Raw genomic sequence first — 20716 nt, forward strand, 5'->3', positions numbered from 1 at the left:
GTAGCACAGTGGTTAGCAATGTTGCTTCACAGCACCAGGCTCGATTCTGGCTCGGGTCACTGTCTGTGCAGTCTGCAAGTTCTCCCCGTGTTGGTTTCCTCCCACAAGTCCCAAAAGACGTGCTGTTTGAATTGGACATTCTGAATTCTCCCTCAGTGTACCCGAACAGGTGCCGGAGTGTGGCGACTGGGGGCTTTTCACAGTAACTTCATTGCAGTGTTAATGTGACAATAAATATTATTTTAAAATTAAGAGAGTTAACGGGCTGAATAGTCTATTATGGTTGCTGTGGGCTGATTATTACAGTCTTGACAAAGTCAATGAGTTTTTGAATGGCTCGCTACATTTTATAGTCCTGTCCCTGCCAGAAAGTAGGCCATAAAATTCCATCTTATGTTCCTGATTATGCATTTGGTTGACTCGAGTAAAAATTGAATTTCTCATCTGCCTATTATCAAGAAATTCCCATTACCTGGTAGTAGGTGTTGATGTCTTTTCCATTAGCCGTGAAAGTCATGAGACCTGTGGCCAAATCGATAAGGCAGCCAATCTCCAGATCAACATTACTGCGGCTTGCTTGCTGAGTGTTGCTACAGAATTCACCTCCCCAAACCATGTAACAATTGCTGCGCTTCATGCTGTGGAGAGAAAAAGCATCAACGGTGTCCAAAGATCTTGATTTCGCCACAAAAACAGAACTTCAGTGTCTTATGGTACAAACTCCACATGCTTTACAGTGCTGAGAAACTACATTAGACATGGGAACTGGGGTGCAATTAGGTATGAAGGTCCAGGCTAACTCTAAAAGTGAACAAAGTGAGACTACCACTCCCAGTGAATCTCATGCTTGTACTGCCAAGTCATGCATTTACACCAAGTTTGCACTGTCACGCAAAATGAAACTGCTTCACGGTATGGTTACAGTTCTTTTCTAAATGCACCATTTGTACATCTGTTGGACTTGGAATAGAAAATAAATCAATAAAATTCATTTTGGTGGTCTCCATCTACCAAAGTGCATCAACATAAAACAGTACTCATAGCCTCGCCTACAGCTCGATTGTGCAGAAATGGTAAATGGTTTTTACAAAACTCAATCTGGCCACGGGTAATAAGCAAACTTTGCAATGCAGTCTATTGATGTGGGGCTGTATTCTCCAGTCCCCCAGCCACGTGCTTCTCGGTAGCGTGTCAACGGGATTTCCAATTGAAGCCATCCCACGCCTCCGGGAAACCTGCGGGCAGACCTGTGTCGCCGGCGGGAAGAGAATCCCAACGTTCGGAGAATTCCGGGCCGTTCTGAGAATGGACAACAAATGTACCATGGCAAAAAGAATCTTAAATTGTATCAAGCTGCCTGCTCAGTCTGCTCTTCGTTGCAAGAAAGATTAGCTTTGAACTGATTGCCGACAGTATTCATTTACAAATTTCAGCTTGAAGCTACTTATGATTCCGTACAGGCTCAACTCATCTCCTCATGTTATTGTGATGTGGAGATGCCGGCGCCGGACTGGGGTGAGCACAGTAAGAAGTCTTACAACACCAGATTAAAGTCCAACAGGTTTGTTTCAAACACTAGCTTTCGGAGCAGTGCTCCGAAAGCTAGTGCTCGAAACAAACCTGTTGGACTTTAACCTGGTATTGCAAGACTTCTTACCAAGTTATTGTGACTTAAACTATTAACAAGTGCTGGTTTTAACTCTTGTTCGGTGATAGTAGGCACCAGGAGCTCCTAGTGAACAACACGGTGAGCAATTCACCCCGTTTTTAAATTGCACTTTCAAGTACAATAGTTTAAACTGCCCTAAAAAACATGTAATTGTATTCAAAAATATGAAAAGTAGTTCTGAATTTTCAAATAATGTACAATATTGACTTTAAATATAGTGTCTGCTATCTTCAGCAAAATAGGGTTACATAGGATATCCAGCACAGAAATAGGCCATTTGTTCCAACCAGTTTATGCCAATGTTTATACTCTATTCCAGCTCCCCCCTCCGTCATCCTTCCTCACTATATCTATCATAATAACCCTCTATTTCCATCTCTCTCAAACGTATCGACATTATTCGCTTCAACCACATACTGTAATAGCAAGTTCTTCAGTCTTGTTACTCTTTGGATGAAGGCATTTCATCTGAATTCCCTGTTGGATTTGCTTGGTGACTATCTTACATTGATGGCCTCGAGTTATGCGCTTCTCCACAAGAGGAAATATTCTCACTGTACCCACTCAATCAAAACCTTTCATCATTTTAAAGTCCTCTATTAGGTCAACCTTCAGTCTTCGTTTTTCTAAGAGGGGCGAGGAGAGACGGTTAATCTTTTCCTGATGGGTTATACACATACATTTCTGGTTTTGTCCCTTTACAGCATCGGTACATCCTCTCCAGTGCCTCGACATTAGTTTCATTTGGCTTAAATAAATGAATAATGTTGCAACATGTGCGTGATCAACATGCAATTAACATTGGACAATCTCGGCAGAGCTAACAGCATCTGTGCAGAGAGACGGAAAGTTGAGTCTGGATGACTCGTTATCAAAACTGTGGTTAACATGTATTGTTTCAGTAAAGTCCTGCAAGAATAGGCGGCACGGTAGCATGGTGGTTAGCATAAATGCTTCACAGCTCCAGGGTCCCAGGTTCGATTCCCGGCTGGGTCACTGTCTGTGCGGAGTCTGCACGTCCTCCCCGTGTGTGCGTGGGTTTCCTCCGGGTGCTCCGGTTTCCGCCCACAGTCCAAAGATGTGCGGGTTAGGTGGATTGGCCATGATAAATTGCCCGTAGTGTCCTAAAAAGTAAGGTTAAGGGAGGGTTGTTGGGTTACGGGTATAGGGTGGATACGTCGGTTTGAGTAGGGTGATCATTGCTCGGCACAACATCGAGGGCTGAAGGGTCTGTTCTGTGCTGTACTGTTCTATGTAAATATTGGAGAGTTTATGAGAAGTAGCTATCTACCTTTGAACAGGAAACTTTCAAATTCCAAACCAGGTGTTGCACTTGCATACATTTCATAGGTTTCATGGCTGAAGTTATGAGATTGACCGCTTATCATTCTGCCCTTATGCTTTACCAATGTTGCTCAATATTGTTCAAATGGTTTTCATCACCCAGACCTTTGCGACCTTAATTATCCCATTTATAATTCTATCTGCCAATCTTGTATTTTTCACAATTTAGTTCAATAATTCTTCATGCAGCTAATATTTTCAGCTTGTTTTGTCAAATTGGAGGGAGGGAAATAGGCCTTTTTCACACGTTAGTTTATTCAGACATAGATTTGACATTTAATTTGCTAGATTGCTGACATTGTTTAGCAAGTTATATTGCTAATAGAGGAGGAAGTGGCATTGTTGCTGGACTAGTAATCCAGAGAGCCTGGGTAATGCTCTGTGGACCCTGGTTCGAATCCCGTCTTGGCAGATGGTGAAATTTGAATTCAATTTTTTTTTAAAAATTGGAATTAAAACTCTAAAGATGACCATGAAACTCTTGTCGATTGTTAGAAAAACCCATCTGGTTCACTAATGGAAGGAAATCTGCCGCCCTTACCCGGTCTGGTCTACATGTGACTCCAGACCCACAGCAATGTGGTTGACTCTTAATTGTCCTCAGGGATGGACAATAAATGCTGGCCTAGCCAACGACACCCACATCCCATGAACAAATTTATTTTTTAAATTGATGCAATGCAGCCCATTACCCCAAGCAAAATGTTCCAACAAACTTTAAGTCTCAAGTGTACAAACAATGCAATACTATTGGAAGTAATTATAGACTTTAATCTTGAAATATTGTAGCCCATAATTTCCAACCGTGGGGTGTTAAACCCAGGGTGGTTCTCCAATGATCCGCTGGGGAGAGCGCGGGAGGTCCCCATGTAAGAATTGCACTCCCATTGGCCAGAAAGTTAAAATGTTCGTTGGGCAATTGCCTAGCAATGAGAACCATTCAAAACTCGGATTTAAACCGACTGTCTTGCAGTAATAGTTATCCAGAAAACGTTAGAAGAATTAAAGTCCCTTTTAATTCCTTGGTAACTGCAGTACTGACCCATCCAGATCCGGGACTCCCGGGGGTCAGGAGCGAAAGGTACAGCTTAATTTCAGGGTAAGTAACAAGGAATGGAGAAGCAATCCTGTGTTTGCCATTCCACGGAAGGTATGGCCCCGAAATGTAAGTTACACATATTATTAGCGATTGATTCAACCTGAGAGATCAGAACTTATATCAAAAACTTAATTTGTTTGCAAGACAGGAATAGAAAAGTGCTTGATGATTCGGAAAAAGTTATGAATGAGTGTATTAACTCAAAATACCTGTCATGGACATTTCCTTGGTCATCTCCCACGGAGACCGTTACTGTGCGAACTTTAGTTAGATCAAAGTTGCCATCGTATTGATGAAAGTCGGGAGTCACCCAGCCAACCCACACTCCTCCTGGTTCCTGCCCAGCATATATCCTCACAGAATAGTAATACTGCCAAAGGAAAGCATCAAAATTAGAAACCAGAAATGCTAGATTAGGGTTTGCCATGGGCATGTGTTACAATATGGGTGAGAGGTCGATTGGAGTATTGCACAATCACAGTAGTGTATTGGTTGCTAAACTGGATGGGCAATTCAGAGGTTGAGCGCTCACACCACTCCAAAGTTGTGAAATTGAATTCCATAAATCAAGCAACTTGTGGGATTGCACCAGTAAAAATTGGCTTGCTAATAATGCCTTCCATCAAAAGTCACTTGCTACCTTTATATGGTTCAGTCCAGCCTTGGTTGTGACACATATGAGACGGTTCCTTAATCTTCTCTAAGGGCAAGATACACCTTGGCATGGGAACAAACAGTCGGCATACCGAACTAAAAGGATCTGATAGGGTGGACAGTGAGAGCCTTTATCCTCGGATGGTGATGGCCAGCACAAGGGAACATAGCTTTAAATTGAGAGGAGCTAGATATAGGACAGATGTCAGAGGTAGGTTCTTTACTCAGAGAGTAGTAAGGGCGTGGAATGCCCTGCCTGCAACAGTAGTGGGCTTGCCATCATTAAGGGCATTTAAATGGTCATTGGATGAACATATGGATGATAATGGAATAGTGTAGATGGGCTTTAGAGGAGTTTCACAGGTCTGCGCAACATCGAGTGCCGAAGGGCCTGTACTGCGCTGTAACGTTCTATAAAACAGCGAGAATTGCTGGGTCCACGTTTTGCTCTCAAAGTCTAGATGGTTTTGAGGTATGGGAGTATACAACCCCAAAATTCCATAGCACGTATTGTCCTGACAGATTGTCAGTTCAAGGGAACGTGAAGGAAAATAAAATGTTATAATCATCTGACCACATTGTGTACTGCAGTATTTAAGAAAGGACATCATTGCATCAGAAGCCATTCAGAGAAGGTTTCCTTGACTGACTCCGAGGATGAAGGTTGGACAACTCTGTATTAGACTTTGGAAGAATGACAGCTGATCTATTGAAACACAGAGGGCCCTATCGGATGGCCTTGCTGTGCTTGACCTGGGACATGACGAGGCTGTTAAATTTCGCAAGATTTGCGCACTCATAACGCTTCGAGAGATCTAATGAGAGCTCACTGGGCGGGATAGGGATTTGTATATTTAAGCGAGCAGTTAGGTTCACTTAAATATGTTCGCACCGGAGCCTCCCAAGGACCGGCAGCGCCAAGAAACAATCCCGCTATTCAATGGCACTTTGCCAATTCTTTTGGCCTTGGGGAGTTTCTCTCCACCAAGGCCGCACAGCATAACTTCCTGCCGGCGAGCCGAGCAGGAAAGACGCCTCACAGATCCCGGCACCATTTTATCTGGCTGCTCCGATCGCCTCCTGGCTCATTCAACAGGGGCTGTTTAGCACAGGGCTAAATCGCTGGCTTTGAAAGCAGACCAGCAGCACGGTTCGATTCCCGTACCAGCCTCCCCAAACAGGCGCCGGATGGGGCGACTAGGGGCTTTCCACAGTAACTTCACTTGAAGCCTGCTCGTGACAATAAGCGATTTTCATTCGTTTCATTTAAATATGCTGATCTGGGGCAGCACGGTGAGGGCGTGATTCATATCGCGACGACTTGCGGGGCTCGTTACATCCACAAGACGTTTCAATGCCGAAAATCCCGCGAGAGATTCAACGGCCTCGTCCCGACACCAAGTCGGGCGCGGCGAGGCCGTTACGTCACGGCCATGAGGCCCTGAGGGGATCACCTGAGGTAGATTCTGAGAGGGTGTTTTCCGTAATGGGAGAGACTAAAAATAGGGGGCAGTTTAAAAATAAGCGGTCTCCCGTTTAAGATGGAGATGGGAACCATTTTTCTCCCAGAGGCCCAAGAGTCTGTGCAACCCTCTTCTCCAGAGAGCAAAAGATGATGGGGCATTGAATATTTTGAAGGCAGAGGTAGAGTACTTCTAGTCCAACAAGGGAGTCAAAATAGGTAGGCAGGAGGGTGGCACTGAGGCCACAATCAGATCAGCCATAATCTCATTGAGTAATGGAGGAGGTTTGAAGGCCCAAAAGGCCTACTCTGTTGTATGTAAATAGCTAAACCATATTTGTAAATAGGTCACAATATGTGCCACCGTGAGAACAATGCTTTGTAACTTTCGGCTCCTTCAACCCACAGTCAGTAGCTTTGAATGAAATGGGGTTTAGTTGTTTCTGTCAGTTTGTAATTCTTTTACCGTTTCTAGTTGACCATTTACCGTTGTTGTGTTCAAAATAACGTCCGGGTCATCCCTGTCATCTGGCACAACGTCCTCTATCAGTCGGGGCACAGTCGGTATCACTGGAGGTGGAGTAATGAAGGCTGGTTTCTTTTTGAACAGGAACCTACAATGCAGCAAATGAATAAGAGGAGCCGTGACTTTGAATATTATATATATCAGGATGGAAAAATCAACACAATTATGGACAAATTCTCTCTAATGGTTTCATCAAGCCAAAGCATCATTCTTGAAAAGGGTAAGAGTATATGGGGAAGTACTTTTGTGGTGAAAAATAGCACAAGAATTTTGAGGCGCTGTTTTAAGGTCTGAATTCTTGCACAGGGAAGTTCTGTCGTTGCGAAAATGGCGCCAGTGACCAGAATCCAGTAGTCCTGCGCCCAAACCCCATCATTTTCCTCGGTTGGCAATGGAAGAAATGGGGACAGGTCAAAATTTGTACATCTGTACTTCATAGCTGCAGCTACACATATTAAAGTGACTGTAATATCACACGAGTGCGGGATGACGTCAGGACGCACAGCCAACGTCACCACGTGCTATTTCACACTCTTGCAGTCGGGTGCACACCAACCCGGCGCACTCACAATTCGGCCCAAATGGTTTCTCAGGCTGGAAAGATGGGGCATTCCAAAGGGTATATGGTGAACCATTTTTATGATACACAAATATAGGGACATGGAATTTGAAGACACAAGGCTGAAATTCACAAACGGCTTCAAATTGAGAAGGGAATATCTTCAGTCATATTGAAAGGTATCCTACTACTTCCTCTGTGGATCCTGCCGCCAATACAACAACAACAAACTTCGCTGGCAATCAGTACTCATTTCGTTTTTCTCAGCAACCAACTTGATCGATCCACAGAGCCTCACAAGTACTAACCTAGTTTTATGTTTACTTTTCTCAGAGGAGGAATCTTTATCATTCTCGGCCTTGGCCACCTCCTTGGGTGTTTCCTTCGAGCCCTCTTTATCGTTGGCGGGTGTTTCAGTTTGAGTCCGGCTGGCTGATTTTTTGAGGACTTCGAACTCCGAATCCACATCGATATCTTCGACTTCTTCTTCTGGGATGGTCATTCTGGTCAATGGCGTAGTCCCGGGCGTGCACTTGAATGTATCAAGGAACTCAACAGGCAGGCTGAGACGGAAGAACAGCATGTCGGTGTTGCTGTTCTGAGACCCAAAGGTTTTGTGAGAGATTTTCAAGCAAGGAGGGCTGTCAACTGTTCCATCAATCCTTGTAACCTGCATTAAAAACAGATTCAATTTTTACAGTTAAATGTGCCACAACTAAACTCAAGGAAGTCAATACGCCAGTACAATTTAACTTGTCTTCTTACAGTAATCTAATTTCCATTCGTGCTGAGGGCAAGTTTCCAAAGAGGACATTGGCCTTTAAACTAGCCTCACTTTCAACTAATGGGTGTTATGCAGAGGTTAAGCGTCAGCTCCAATAACATTGATAATGTCTAAGGGCAGCACGGTGGCACAGTGGGTTAGCCCTGGTGCCTCACGGCGCCAAGGTCTGAGGTTCGATCCCGGCTCTGGGTCACTGTCCGTGTGGAGTTTGCACATTCTCCCCGTGTCTGCGTGGGTTTCGCCCCCACAACCCAAAGATGTCCAGGCTAGGTGGATTGGTCACACTAAATTGCCCCTTAATTGGAAAAAATTAATTGGGTACTCTGAGTTAAGAAAAAAACAAACATTCATAATGTCAGAACGATCACGATTACCCATAGATATAGTCACATCAATAATATTCAGAGAATTCCATAGAATCAGGCAGCTCAGTCCTACTGGTCAGCTGTCATGATATGTCACACTCATCTGTCCTGCACCATCCTCACACTACACTGTAGCTCGTCTGCAAATTAAATCCGGCATCAAACTATCCCCAGGACAACCCCACTTTCTGCTGCCCTCCACAACAGATTATCTCCAACCTTTCAGCGCTGAACTGAAAAAGTACTTTTTTTTTTAAAAAAAGTGTTATTTCTATTCCTGCAATTTCAAGTACCTCTTCATTTGTCTTATGGTCCGTATATGGAATTTTTAGCATAGGCAGCACAGTAGCACAAGTGATTAGCACTGTGGCTTCACAGCACCAGGGTCCCAGGTTCGATTCCCTGCTGGGTCACTGTCTGTGTGGAGTCTGCACGTTCTCCCCGTGTCTGTGTGGGTTTCCTTCGGGTGCTCCGGTTTCCTCCCGCAGTCCAAAGACATGCAGGTTAGGTGGATTGACCATGTTAAATTGCCCTTTGTGACCAAAAAAGGTCAGGAGGGGTTATTGGGATAGGGTGGAAGTGAGGGCTTAAATGGGTTGGTGCAGACTCGATGGGCTGAATGGCCTCCTTCTGCACTGTATGTTTAATTTACGTCTTAGCATTCAGATTACAACGGCCACTATTTTCTTGCACAGGTCTTTGCTTATTGTGCAGGTTTATGAGGTAGACAGGAACGTGGACAGAATGTTGCATCCTGAGCTTGTTTCCTTGTTGCTGAGAGGCCTAGATAGAGTGAGCGTGGAGAGGCCGTTCCCACTAGTGGGACAATCCAGAATCTGAAGGCATAGCCTCAGACTGAAGGGACAATACTTTAAAACAGAGATGAGGAGGAAACTCTTCAGAGGGTGGGTGAATCTGTGGAACTCTTTGCCGCAGTAGGCCGCGGAGTCCAAGTCACCGAGTGTCTTTAAAACAGAGATTGATAGATTCTTAATTAATAAGGGGATCAGGGGTTATGGGGAGAAGGCAGGAGAATGGGGATGAGAAAAATATCAGCCATGATTGAACGGCGGAGCATACTCGAAGGGCTGAATGGCCTAATACTGCACCCATGTCTTATGGTCTTAGTTTGAGTTTTCTTGTTGTCATCCTCCATTTCATGAAATTAATCTGGTTATAGATATCCTTCTTCTAACATCTGCATCGCATCTGCCATCTTGTTATCATTTGTCTTAAATGGACAAACTCACCTACCTGTTCCAGTGTTACATCATCCACTTCAATCTGTATTCTGGATTCTTCCAACGTATTCTTTCTAACTACTACCATTGGATTCTTTTTGTCCTTTTTGGTGTTTGTACTCAAACCATATTCAAAACACTTTGGGCTGGATTCTCCGATTCTGCGGCTATGTCCGCAGGATCCGTCTGGTCTTACGACCGAAAAGTCAGAGCCGCCCCCGCACCTCGCTTCTCCCGGTGGGGAGCTAAGCAGCCGCGCCAGGTAAAGCCCCCGGCTTTACCCGCCGACACAGACTCAGAATGGCAGCGCCATATAACATGGCGTGGTCACACACGGACCCGGCCTGCCAAAAACTGCCCCCGCTAAAACCCCCTCGTCACCCCCCCCCGCAGGCGGAATGGCGCTCCACCCCCCCCCCCCCCCCCCACAATTGTGGAGGCGCTGGACACAGTCCGCAGCCGCCACGCGAGGTTGGCGAAAAGCGAGAGGACACGTATCCCGCACTGTCGGGAAGTCGGCCCACCAGGGGTGGAACATCGGGGGAGGACCTCGGGTGACGTCCTGAGGCTGTCCCGACGGCATGCGCCGTACCCCTCGAGTATATTGTTTTCGAGGGGGCGGTGCATCGGAAAATCAGCGCCACCCCCTGTTTCGGCTTACAAATGGTTTCTCCAGCCAATCGCCGTACGCGATTTCGGCGTCGGCAATCGGAGAATCCCGACACTGAGATTTTAACTAGACATAAAATCCACAAAAATTCAATCAAAGCAAAGAAATATGCAAGGGAAACATCGCAATGTGACAATTATACAACAGAAGGAAGCTATTCGATCCAAACGTCCTCCAAGGAGACGTAGCCATACTCCCCTGTGCCCACCATTTTCCGCATCTCTTTACCCCTCTTCTTTTCAATCATCTATTTAATATATCCTGAATGTTTGCACAGCCTGTGCTTCAATAATTAACTCCAATAGCGTGCTTCACTGCCTCAGAACCATCTGTGTAAAAGGGTTACCCAAATCACTGTTCAATTTGATGAAAACAGCCCCAGTTTTTCAAATCGTTCTTCAAACCAATCGACAATTAAATGCTAAAACCACTGATGCAGCAATTTGTGAAGAGAGAGTCAGATTCGATAGAGGTGATTTTAACCCATCTCCGCTGGTGGGGTACTAACGTCACTGGGTGGATTGCTGGATTTACACCCATTCCAATAAATATCTCTGGAGAATAAACTAGCAGTGCCTAAAAATCAGCGCCGCATTCAGATCGGTTTAGGAAAGGTCATTAACTGGAAACATTCGCCTGGATATTTCCCAGGGCAGGGTACAGAGGCAGGAGGGGAGGTAAAGACAGACTTTCGAACGGGTAATGTAAATGTCTGGATTTCTCAATTCCACAGCATGTCTCTTCTGACCCTGACAGATTCCCCACTCAGATGTTGGCCTGACTGTCTGGCTTGGCTTCCAACCAGACGGGGAGTACTCAGACCAGGTAGGTCCAAGTCATGATCGGGGGAGGGGTGTGCTGGGCGTCTCGTTCTCAATCCAGGGCGAGGTGCGCTCCCCAGCCCCCAAGGCCTTGATATCTATGCAGGCGTGGGCTGGTTTGGCAAAATTCTCTTGGCCTACAAGCAGCGTTGTAAAAGTATTTAACTTCTCCCAACGGTTGCTGGGTCTCCCCCGAGTCCTGGAAGTCCCAGTTGTCCTCTCTAGGTCCACAAATCAAAGCCGACAAAGCAGATTCAATCAAAGGCCGCCAGCCTCAAGCTCCCGTCCTGCCTGCTGGGAGCGGGTTCCACCTTCGTAAAACCCGGAAGCCAGCAAATTGGAGATGGCTTCCTGACATGCTTGGAATGTTTCCCAATTTAACCCTCCACAGGCTCACTTCCCGTTGAAATTCCTCCTTTTCTCTCGAGACTGATGTCGCCCCATTTAGGGTGCTTCGAGAGTTTTCTATTTTATTCCAGATTATTCAACAACCTTCCAAAAGTATGAAGCCCAACCTGCACTCAGTAATCCACATTCATAATGTTATATTATGGATTCACAATAAAATTTTGATAATTTCTATAGTTGAATCACCAGTAAACTCCCATCACTTGTACACTTGAATAACTTCAAGCCTTACCTCAACGTGACTATGATCTGAGGGAACAGGAACAAACTGAGGCAAACTTTTGCTGAACCACATTGTGATGTCCCGTTTCATGTTTACAGCAAAGGGTTCAAAGCCTTCCTGCAAACCGCATATGGTGAAATATCTCAGGCTGCTCACGTCTTGGCCCAGGTTGATGCGTCCGACCTGAGAAAGGCTCAGGCTGCACACAGGAACGAACCCTGAAAAAGGTCAACACAACTTAAAATACTACTTAAATACTACTGTATTTTTAAGATTGGAGTAAATAGCATGTCACATAATCATAGACCATAGAATGTACAGTGCAGGAGGCCATTCGGCCCATCAAGATTGCACCGGCTCTTGGAAAGAGCACCCCACTGAAGCCCCACAACTCCACTCTATCCCCGGAACCCAGTAACTCCACCTAACCTTTTTGGACACGAAGGGTAATTTAGCATGGCCAATCTCCCTAACGCGCACCTGCACAACCTGGACTGTGGGAGGAAACCAGAGCACCTGGCGGAAACCCACGCAGACACGGGGAGAACGTGCAGACTCCGCACAAACGGTGACCCAAGCCGGGAATCGAACCCGGGACCCTGGCGCTGTGAAGCAACCGAGCTAAAGACTGTGCTACCGTGCTGCCCAGCCACTCTGCTACTGTGCTGCCCTACAGTGAAGAAGAGGACGAGGCTCACTCTCCTGCCCTATCCCTGTAACCTGTACATCCCTGGACACTAAGGGCAATTTGGCACGGCTGATGTACCGAACCTGCACATCTTTGGACTGTGGGAGGAAGCCGGAGCACCCGGAGGAAACCCACGCGGACGCAGGGAGAACGTACAAACTCCACACAGACAGTCACCCAAGGCCGCAATCGAACCCAGGTGCCTGGCTCTATGAGGCAGCAGTGCTAACCACAGAGTCTTCAACCCTATAAAACGCAGCTTAATAATCTGGGCTTCCAATGCTTGAATACCTAACTGGGCTGATCTACAAATTACTATGTTACAGAATATGATGAAATATTGTGCAGGTGCCATTTTAATTTGCTATATTAACCAATTCAAGCTAGATTCTGAAATCGTGGTTACGAACGCCTGTATACGAAGTAAATACCGTGAACTTTTCTTTCATCTTATCTGTTAGACTGGTTGAACGACAGGGTGAAATTTATGGCCCTCCCACTGGTGGGATATTCCGGTCCAACCGAAGTCAATGGAGTTTTGAACGGCTCGCCGCATTTTCCATTTGCGTCGCTACCATGACAGGGCGTAACATTCCACCCAAAATTTCCAATCATTAGAGTTAGAAATTGGAATCGGGATTCTGGAAGTTTGTTTGGGAAAGCGTTACCTCAGAGCTTTTATTTTGTCACTTAAGGAGTCCGCATTTTTCTTCACTGTGGGGGGGGGGGGCTAGTATTGTTCAAGGAATTAAGCTATTCATCACCGGCCGAGTAAATCCTTCTCCGTAACTTTCCAAATCCCAGCCAGAACTTACCATCGCCTATTTCGATGTCTTTGAAAGCCAACTCAGAACCCGAGTCTCTGATCAGCATCTCTCCATTAAGCGTGAACATGATGTTCATTTCGTACAAGTCAATCATACAACCAACCACGTCACCGGACTGCCAGGTACGGCCAAATGGTTCGCTCCCTACATGCCAACGCTGACCCTGCGGCACAAAGAATTGACAGAGGGCAAAGGAATCATTGACACTGCGGGTGATAATTAGGAGCTTCTGACCAGCATGCACCTAATTTGTTTTTCGGTTTTGCTGAACCGGTAACAGATTGAACACGAACTGAAAAGTACAAAATGAAAACGTTATAGTTCATGACAAGCAAGAGACTTGTTAAAATTTTCCATCACAGTATTTGAAAGTGCTCTTCATCGACTAAAGTAATGAGTGATTTATGATCATGCTCATACGCACAGAAAATTATAAACTCAATCTTTGGAATTTGCCTCATGCTCGACAGATATTTATCAACAAAAGCAATTCAAATAATCAGTGGTGAGCTCTGCCACTCTGGTTTACACGCGTCTCTTTGATTTGTAAATTGCTGATTGAAATGTAACGGCCAAGCTGGTTACTTGTGGATGAAATCAACCAGTGTTTTCACTTGTCCAGTGATTGTTCCTGGAGAAAGTATAAACCCCAGTTGTCAAGCTTGGATATTACGGACCAGGGTTTCGAGAACCCCAAAGTATATCATGGAGTTCACCTAAACCACAACTTTTAATAGATTTTGGTTATGGGAAGCACAAGGGCCCACTCTGCAGGTGTGATGCAACAGAGATCTAAAGTACTTTTAAAACAAAACAATGTTTATTATATGAATACAGTTAACATTTTATAAACACATAGTAAACATCTTAGAAACTATCAATTCAAATACTTCCCCCAAAGAATACTGTACTCTATAAGTAACCCTTACTCTTTCCTAAACAGCATCCATAAGATAGATCACGTTTAAAATAAAGACAGCCGGTTTAAATGCTCTACAGAAACAGGTATTACTTTGAAATCATCAATGATCTGGAGACATTCCTTAGCTTGTAGAGAGAGAGATCATTATACAGCTGCTTGCTTTGAATGCAGCTTAGACTTAGAACAGTACAGCACAGAACAGGCCCTTCGGCCCTCAATGTTGTGCCGAGCCATGATCACCCTACTCAAACCCACGGATCCACCCTATACCCGCAACCCAACAACCCCCCCTTAACCTTACTTTTATTAGGACACTACGGGCAATTTAGCATGGCCAATCCACCTAACCCGCACATCTTTGGACTGTGGGAGGAAACCAGAGCACCCGGAGGAAACCCACGCACACAGGGGGAGGACGTGCAGACTCCACACAGACAGTGACCCAGCCGGGAATCGAACCTGGGACCCTGGAGCTGTGAAGCATTTATGCTAACCACCATGCTACCCTGCTGCCCCAGAGCTATCCACCTCTGAAAACAAAACCACACACTGTAGTTGCCAACTCAAAAACGAAAGTGAAAGACAGACAGCCCAGCTCCACCCACACTCTGCCATCACTGCAGCTACTTGATAAACATCCATTTCTTAAAGATTTTCTCAAGTGACACTATAACCTCACAGGATGAGAGAAGAATTTCACCGTCTTGGAACCATACCAGAGTGTGAAGTTAGTTTCACGAGAGATGGAGAGAAAATTAGAAAGACAGAGGTTACAACAGACCTTAAATCCATTAAACACGAAGGCGAGATCGTCTGCACCCAATGGTAGATCAGGTCTGCACTCTGGACGTGCCCATCCTACCCTCATCTCTCCGACAGTCACAGCTTCAAACTCAAAGTACCATCTCCCAGTCTTCACTGCATAGGACTTTTCAGCACGGAAGAGCCGTACTTTCTCATTGCGACCGACACCTGGAATATGGGCAGCTTACACAACAAAACACAAACATGGGGGATTTAAAGATAGAATTTTTAAGTCGCCAACATTTTAATTCCCAACATATTTTTAACGAGTGAAGCATACCCCTGAGGGAGTACAAATGGAGACTAACCAAGAATTAAACAATCATTCCAGTACTGCCAATTTGCGGTTTTAAAATATTTATTGTAAATGTTTATTGTAAATAAATGTTATTTCTTTGTATCCTGAAAACTCGTGCTGGATTCTTCGTGGCCCTCACAAAACTGGCGACGAGGGTTAAAGTGAATAGCTGTCTACACTGCTGAAGCCACCTCCCTGGATTTTTGTTGGATACAGGTTGGAAATTCTTTCACGGGGTGTGGGCATCGCTGGCAAGGCCAACATTTGTTGCCCATCCCTAATTGCCCATGAACTGAGTGGCTTGCTGGGCCATTTCAGAGGGGGGCAGTTAAGAGTCAGCCACGTTGCTGTGCGTCTGGAGTCACATGTAGGCCAGACCTGGTTAGGACGGCAGATTCCCTTCCCTAAAGGGGGCATTAGTGATCCAGGATGGGCTTTTACCACAATCGATGCTACTTTTGTGGTCTCTATTACTGAGGCGAGCTTTATATTCCTTATTTATTAACAGAAGACAAATTCCGCCAGCTGCCATGATGGGTTTTGAACGCATGCCCCAAAAGGATTAGCCTGAGGCCTCTGGATTAGTCGTCCACTGACAAAGTTGGATAATGTATTAGTCGTAAAAGCCGATCTATTCAAACTGAATAATTCTTTCAGGTTTACATACTGGCTTCTTGATCTGGCGGCTCAATGTTGTAGCCATAACCAATCAGGGTGCGGACAGCCTCACACAGGCTATCTCGGTTTGTTTTCTTCGTGCGCTCATCCAGGAGGTTGTACGGTACAAGGCGGGGATTTCTCTTGTTACCAATATCCTGCAAGCACAAAAGGAGCAAAAATATAGCTCTGAAAATGAGAAGTTTATTGGGTCGAGATTTCATTTTGATTTGCAAATGGGATAGCAGTAATGCTGCTCACCACTACAGCACTTTAGAATAGTATTCTTTCCTGTCCTTAACTCAGAATTGGAAACCAGTGAAGAACATAGACCATTACTCTCCCATCAATCAAGACAGTTTTTAAAAATAAATTTAGAGTACCCAATTCATTTTTTCCAATTAAGGGGCAATTTAGCGTGGCCATTCCACCTACCCTGCACATCTTTTTGGGTTGTGGGGGTGAAACCCACGCAAACACGGGGAGAATGTGCAAACTGCACACGGACAGTGACCCAGAGCAGGGATCGAACCTGGGACCTTGGCGCCGTGAGGCAGCAGGGCTAACCCACTGCGCCTCCAATCAATCAAGACAGTTGAGTACAATATTGGTCTCGAGTAGCTTCATGCAGGTATAAAAAGTTGTGCGGATGTCACGAGCGCTCTGATATTCCCAAAACACAGTGGTGGGCCTCGAATTTGCTGGAAAAATAATGACGAGCATAATTCATACATTGACACAATTTTACCCACATTGCACAGAGTGCTGAATCAGGCGAGAAAAGCTGTGTGAACCTGGCTGGCTTCGCAAATGCCTTTTCCCGCCTGATTTAACAGCACTCTGTGCAATTGCAAAGTGCTGGTGAGGATCCCACAACCAGCTTAGGGGCCACTCAACATACTGGCAACGTTGGGATTCTGAGATCGGGACACCGCTTTGAAAGGGCACCCCGATCTCACTCCCCCCCCCCCCCCCCCCCAAAGAGATCAGCCCCCCCCCAACCATGCAAGTATCGGGGTGACCCGATTTCCTCATTCCCGGCATCGGGGCACTCTCCCCGCCCAGCCCGCCCCCGCTGGCATCGACCCACCCTTTGCATCACTGGCACCGCACGTCCCCAATACATGCACAACACCCATCCCGATCCTCAACAATCATGGGGCTCCCTAGAGGCCTGTCAGTGCCAGGAGACAGTGCCAAGGCATTGCCCAGCCATGCCCCCTCACAACCCGACAGCGATACTCAACTCCACGTCCCTGTGTGGCCATCACAACTGGCTCTCATTTTTGAAAACCAAGTAGTGATTCGTGCTGGTCACGCTGGCTAGGTGGAAGGATAATGTGTGTTACGATGCCAAGCATACATAAATATATTTAAAAGGATGGAAATCAGGCTCATGCTCTTTCTGAAGAAGATCACAAACTAAGATCTCGCCATTGCACCTCCCGTTATGGCCCTCCCATGAGATTTAGCAGCTCTGACAGAATTTGCACCCGGGGCAAATGAGCCCACTAAATCCCGCCCATTGTTACAAGTGTAAAAATAATCCAGAAACTTGTGGCAAGGAGAATGGTAAATTGAGAGCTTCAAATTGAAATAGGTTGCTGGACAATGTGCATTGTTCTGCCGTTAGCCTTGTCATGATATGCAGACACACACATAATGATATACAGGCAGGCACAGACAAGCAGCTAATGGACACAGAGAACAAGACATGACCAATAAGCAGGTAGGACACTCAGGGATGGGATCTGACTATAAAAGACACGAGGCACTCACACTCCACCTCTTTCCACTGACGAACATCTAGAGAGTCAGTCAAGGGTGTTGTTACAATCTCACACCTCCAGCACGTGGCTCAGAGCTAGTCTGGTTCAGTCAGACAGAGTAACTACACTTAAGTTAGCAGAGTCGAACTCATAGAGAACTGTGCTAACTGTGCTATTAGTTCAATAAACGTGGTTGAACTAACTTCTAGGTCTGGAGTATCTTTGTTGTAAGCTGCATCCAATTGCAGCCAGTGTTATATCAGTGTAGCTAACACAACAAGCTTCACTGAAATGGAGGTCCTCGTCAAACTCTCAGTGTAGTTCAAGAGATTGCTGTAGTTGGGCCGTCCAAGTTAAATAAGGATAATAAGAAAGTTAGGGCTGATTCGAAATGATGACAGGATACTTTTGACAGTGAGAGTTAGGACTCTGCAACCTGGAGGCCAACAAAGGTAACAACTGACAGCGTATAGTCTCCTTACTGTAGGGAGTGAATTGTTGTTAGAGGCTCATAAAATTTAAAAGATAGACTCATGGCCAGTGATTAATTAAGTTCTCAGATGCCCTATTTGCCCTTGTTGCACCATTCTGAGCTTGGATGTTGAGTGATCCGGAGAGATGTGGAAACAAACCGAACGAACATAGGGTGTTGTGATATGCCTTGCTCCAGCAAACTCTGGGCCACTTATTAACGGATGGGTGCATGCACTGAGCATTGGTAGGTTGAGAGTCAATGATTGTCATCAAAACTGAATCTAATAATTTCCTCAATTGATATCCTCACATAAAGAAGCCAATATTAACTGCGGTGGGGAGGTATTGTCACGAACTATGGAATGCTATGCTGTTGACTCAGTCTTCTTTCTCGGTTCCCAGGTCATATGCCATGTTGATTGGAGAACTTGTCTGCCTTTTGAATGGGGAAATTAGCATAAGGCTCAGATTAAACAACGTGTTGTGATGTAGATTATGAGGTGCTGGGGTGGGGTGGGAGGAGATATAGCGGGGGGGAGTTACACATCGCTGAAGTAGAGGGGAGCAGATCAGACGGTGGATGTTCTGGTCAACAGAGGTTGGGTAAAGATTTGCAGCGTTTGCTTGTTGGATCTGGAGAAAACAACCTAACCGCTTGTGGCAGACAGTAGCGCTGTAAAAAGGGATCCAGCCCTTCTCACTTCCTTTTATCTGTCATGTTTCCTCCCAGAGGTGTCATGAGAATGTCGCTTTAAGAAATGTCGCTTTAAGAAATGTTTGGCTGCTCATATTACTGCAGTGATGTCAGAGTGTGGGTGGAGCCGGGCTGTCTGTCAGCTTTTTGCTTTTGTTTTAGGCTGTTTGCTGCAGGGTGTGTTTTAGTTTCATTTTCAGAGCTGGATAGCAGCAGTCACAGCTAGAAGGTGTATGAATCTCTCTCTGTAATCTCAAGACTGTAAATTGATCCTGTTGATTTAAAACAAACAACAGTAATGCCTTTAACCTGATGTGCTTCTAGTAAAAAGGTGTTTTAAGTCGTAGGGATGTTAAAAGGAAAGCTTAAAGGATTACTTAGTGTTGCAGGGGTTGTATTTGAATTGATGGTTGCTAAGATGTTCACTGTATGTTTTAAAAAGGTTAACTTGAGTTCATAGAATAAACATTGTTTTGTTTTAAAAAATACTTTTCCATTTCTGCTGTACCATCCTGTAGAGTGGGCCGTGTGCTCCCCATACCACAATCTATTAAAAGTTGTGGGTCAGGTGAACTCCATGATACACTTTGGGGTTCTCTAAACCCTGGCCCATAGCAGAGGACAGGAAAATTTTGCCCACCGTTTAAAATAGAAACTTTGGGCAGAATTCTCCCCAGTTATTGGGAGTTACTGGGGACATTATTTGACAGGCCAGGTCCGCGCGCGGCCGGCACCATGTTGCACGGCGCATGCGCCGCCACGAACCCAGCCTCCCACCGGACGGAGGATCGGTGCAGCTTTTGCGCCATTTTTTTCTGGCGTAAAACGCCACTGTTCCCACACCGGCATCGGCACTTCGGAGAATCCAGCCCAATGTTCCTGGAGATCCATCTTCATCCTCCGGAGGTCCATTTCTTTCTTCAATAGCGAGTCAGTGATGTTGGACACCTTTTAAACATTGGCTTGAATTCTCTGGTCAGTCCTGCCGGCAGCGCACCCCCACCAGCAGGTTTCCCACTGGTTCCGGGGTGGCCTCAATGGGAATTTCCATCGACCGCGGCGGGAGCAAAGAATCCCACCGCCAGCGAATGCCGCACCGCTGGGAAACATGGGACTGGGAGGCCGAAGAATCCTGCCTAGAGGACCCGGACACAATGGTGGACGACGCACCATCCAGGTCTACCCGACCACTGACTACTGCATAAAAAAAACTCTGAACAAGATCTGGACCGGAGGATATGACTCGTTTTCCCGTTGGCCATTGCAGCAGGAAACATTTCACCATCCCACTGCCGCCAGTGCACTTTGTCTCAAAATGGGAGAATGCCACCTTTTATTAAAATGGCGGCCTGCAGTTTGGTTCAGAAGGACCTGCCTCCAGAGAGAGGGTTGGTCGACCATCTCTGGTTCCACATCTGTTAAAACCATCAGTGAACGAGAGCAAGGAAGGTCAGAGATGTGTTTTAATTTTTTTTTTTTTACATTTTACTTCAATCCAAGCCAAACCAGACATTTGGTGGGATTCTCCAATAATGGGGCTATGTCCCCCACGCCAGTGTGAAAACCGGCGCCAACCACTCCGGGCGTCAACGGTCACCGAAAGTGAGGAATTCTTCACTTTCTCGGGGGCTAGGTTGACGCCGGAGTGGTTCCCGCAGCTCCAGCCGGCGGTGAAGGGCCGGCGCGAGTTCACGCATGCGTGGAACGGCGGGCGTATTTCCATGCACGTGCAGAACGGCGGGCGTATTTTCGCAGACG

At 45.9% G+C, this 20716-nt stretch overlaps 1 protein-coding gene across 1 annotated transcript in view; it reads right to left on the reverse strand.

Annotated features, from left to right (window-relative positions):
- Positions 1–20716, reverse strand: part of LOC119957898 (ryanodine receptor 1-like) — a 463450-nt gene that overhangs the window by 306312 nt on the left and 136422 nt on the right. The window contains exons 26-33 of the mRNA XM_038786087.1: positions 16032–16179; positions 15044–15249; positions 13329–13503; positions 11835–12043; positions 7622–7983; positions 6716–6842; positions 4322–4482; positions 473–638 (exon numbers count right to left, since the gene is read on the reverse strand). Of these exons, the coding sequence (XP_038642015.1) occupies positions 473–638; positions 4322–4482; positions 6716–6842; positions 7622–7983; positions 11835–12043; positions 13329–13503; positions 15044–15249; positions 16032–16179 (1554 nt within the window). The remainder of the gene's footprint in view (positions 1–472; positions 639–4321; positions 4483–6715; positions 6843–7621; positions 7984–11834; positions 12044–13328; positions 13504–15043; positions 15250–16031; positions 16180–20716) is intronic.

Source organism: Scyliorhinus canicula, chromosome 27, assembly GCF_902713615.1.
Source record: "Scyliorhinus canicula chromosome 27, sScyCan1.1, whole genome shotgun sequence".
In the NCBI taxonomy this organism is placed as follows: Eukaryota; Metazoa; Chordata; class Chondrichthyes; order Carcharhiniformes; family Scyliorhinidae; genus Scyliorhinus; species Scyliorhinus canicula.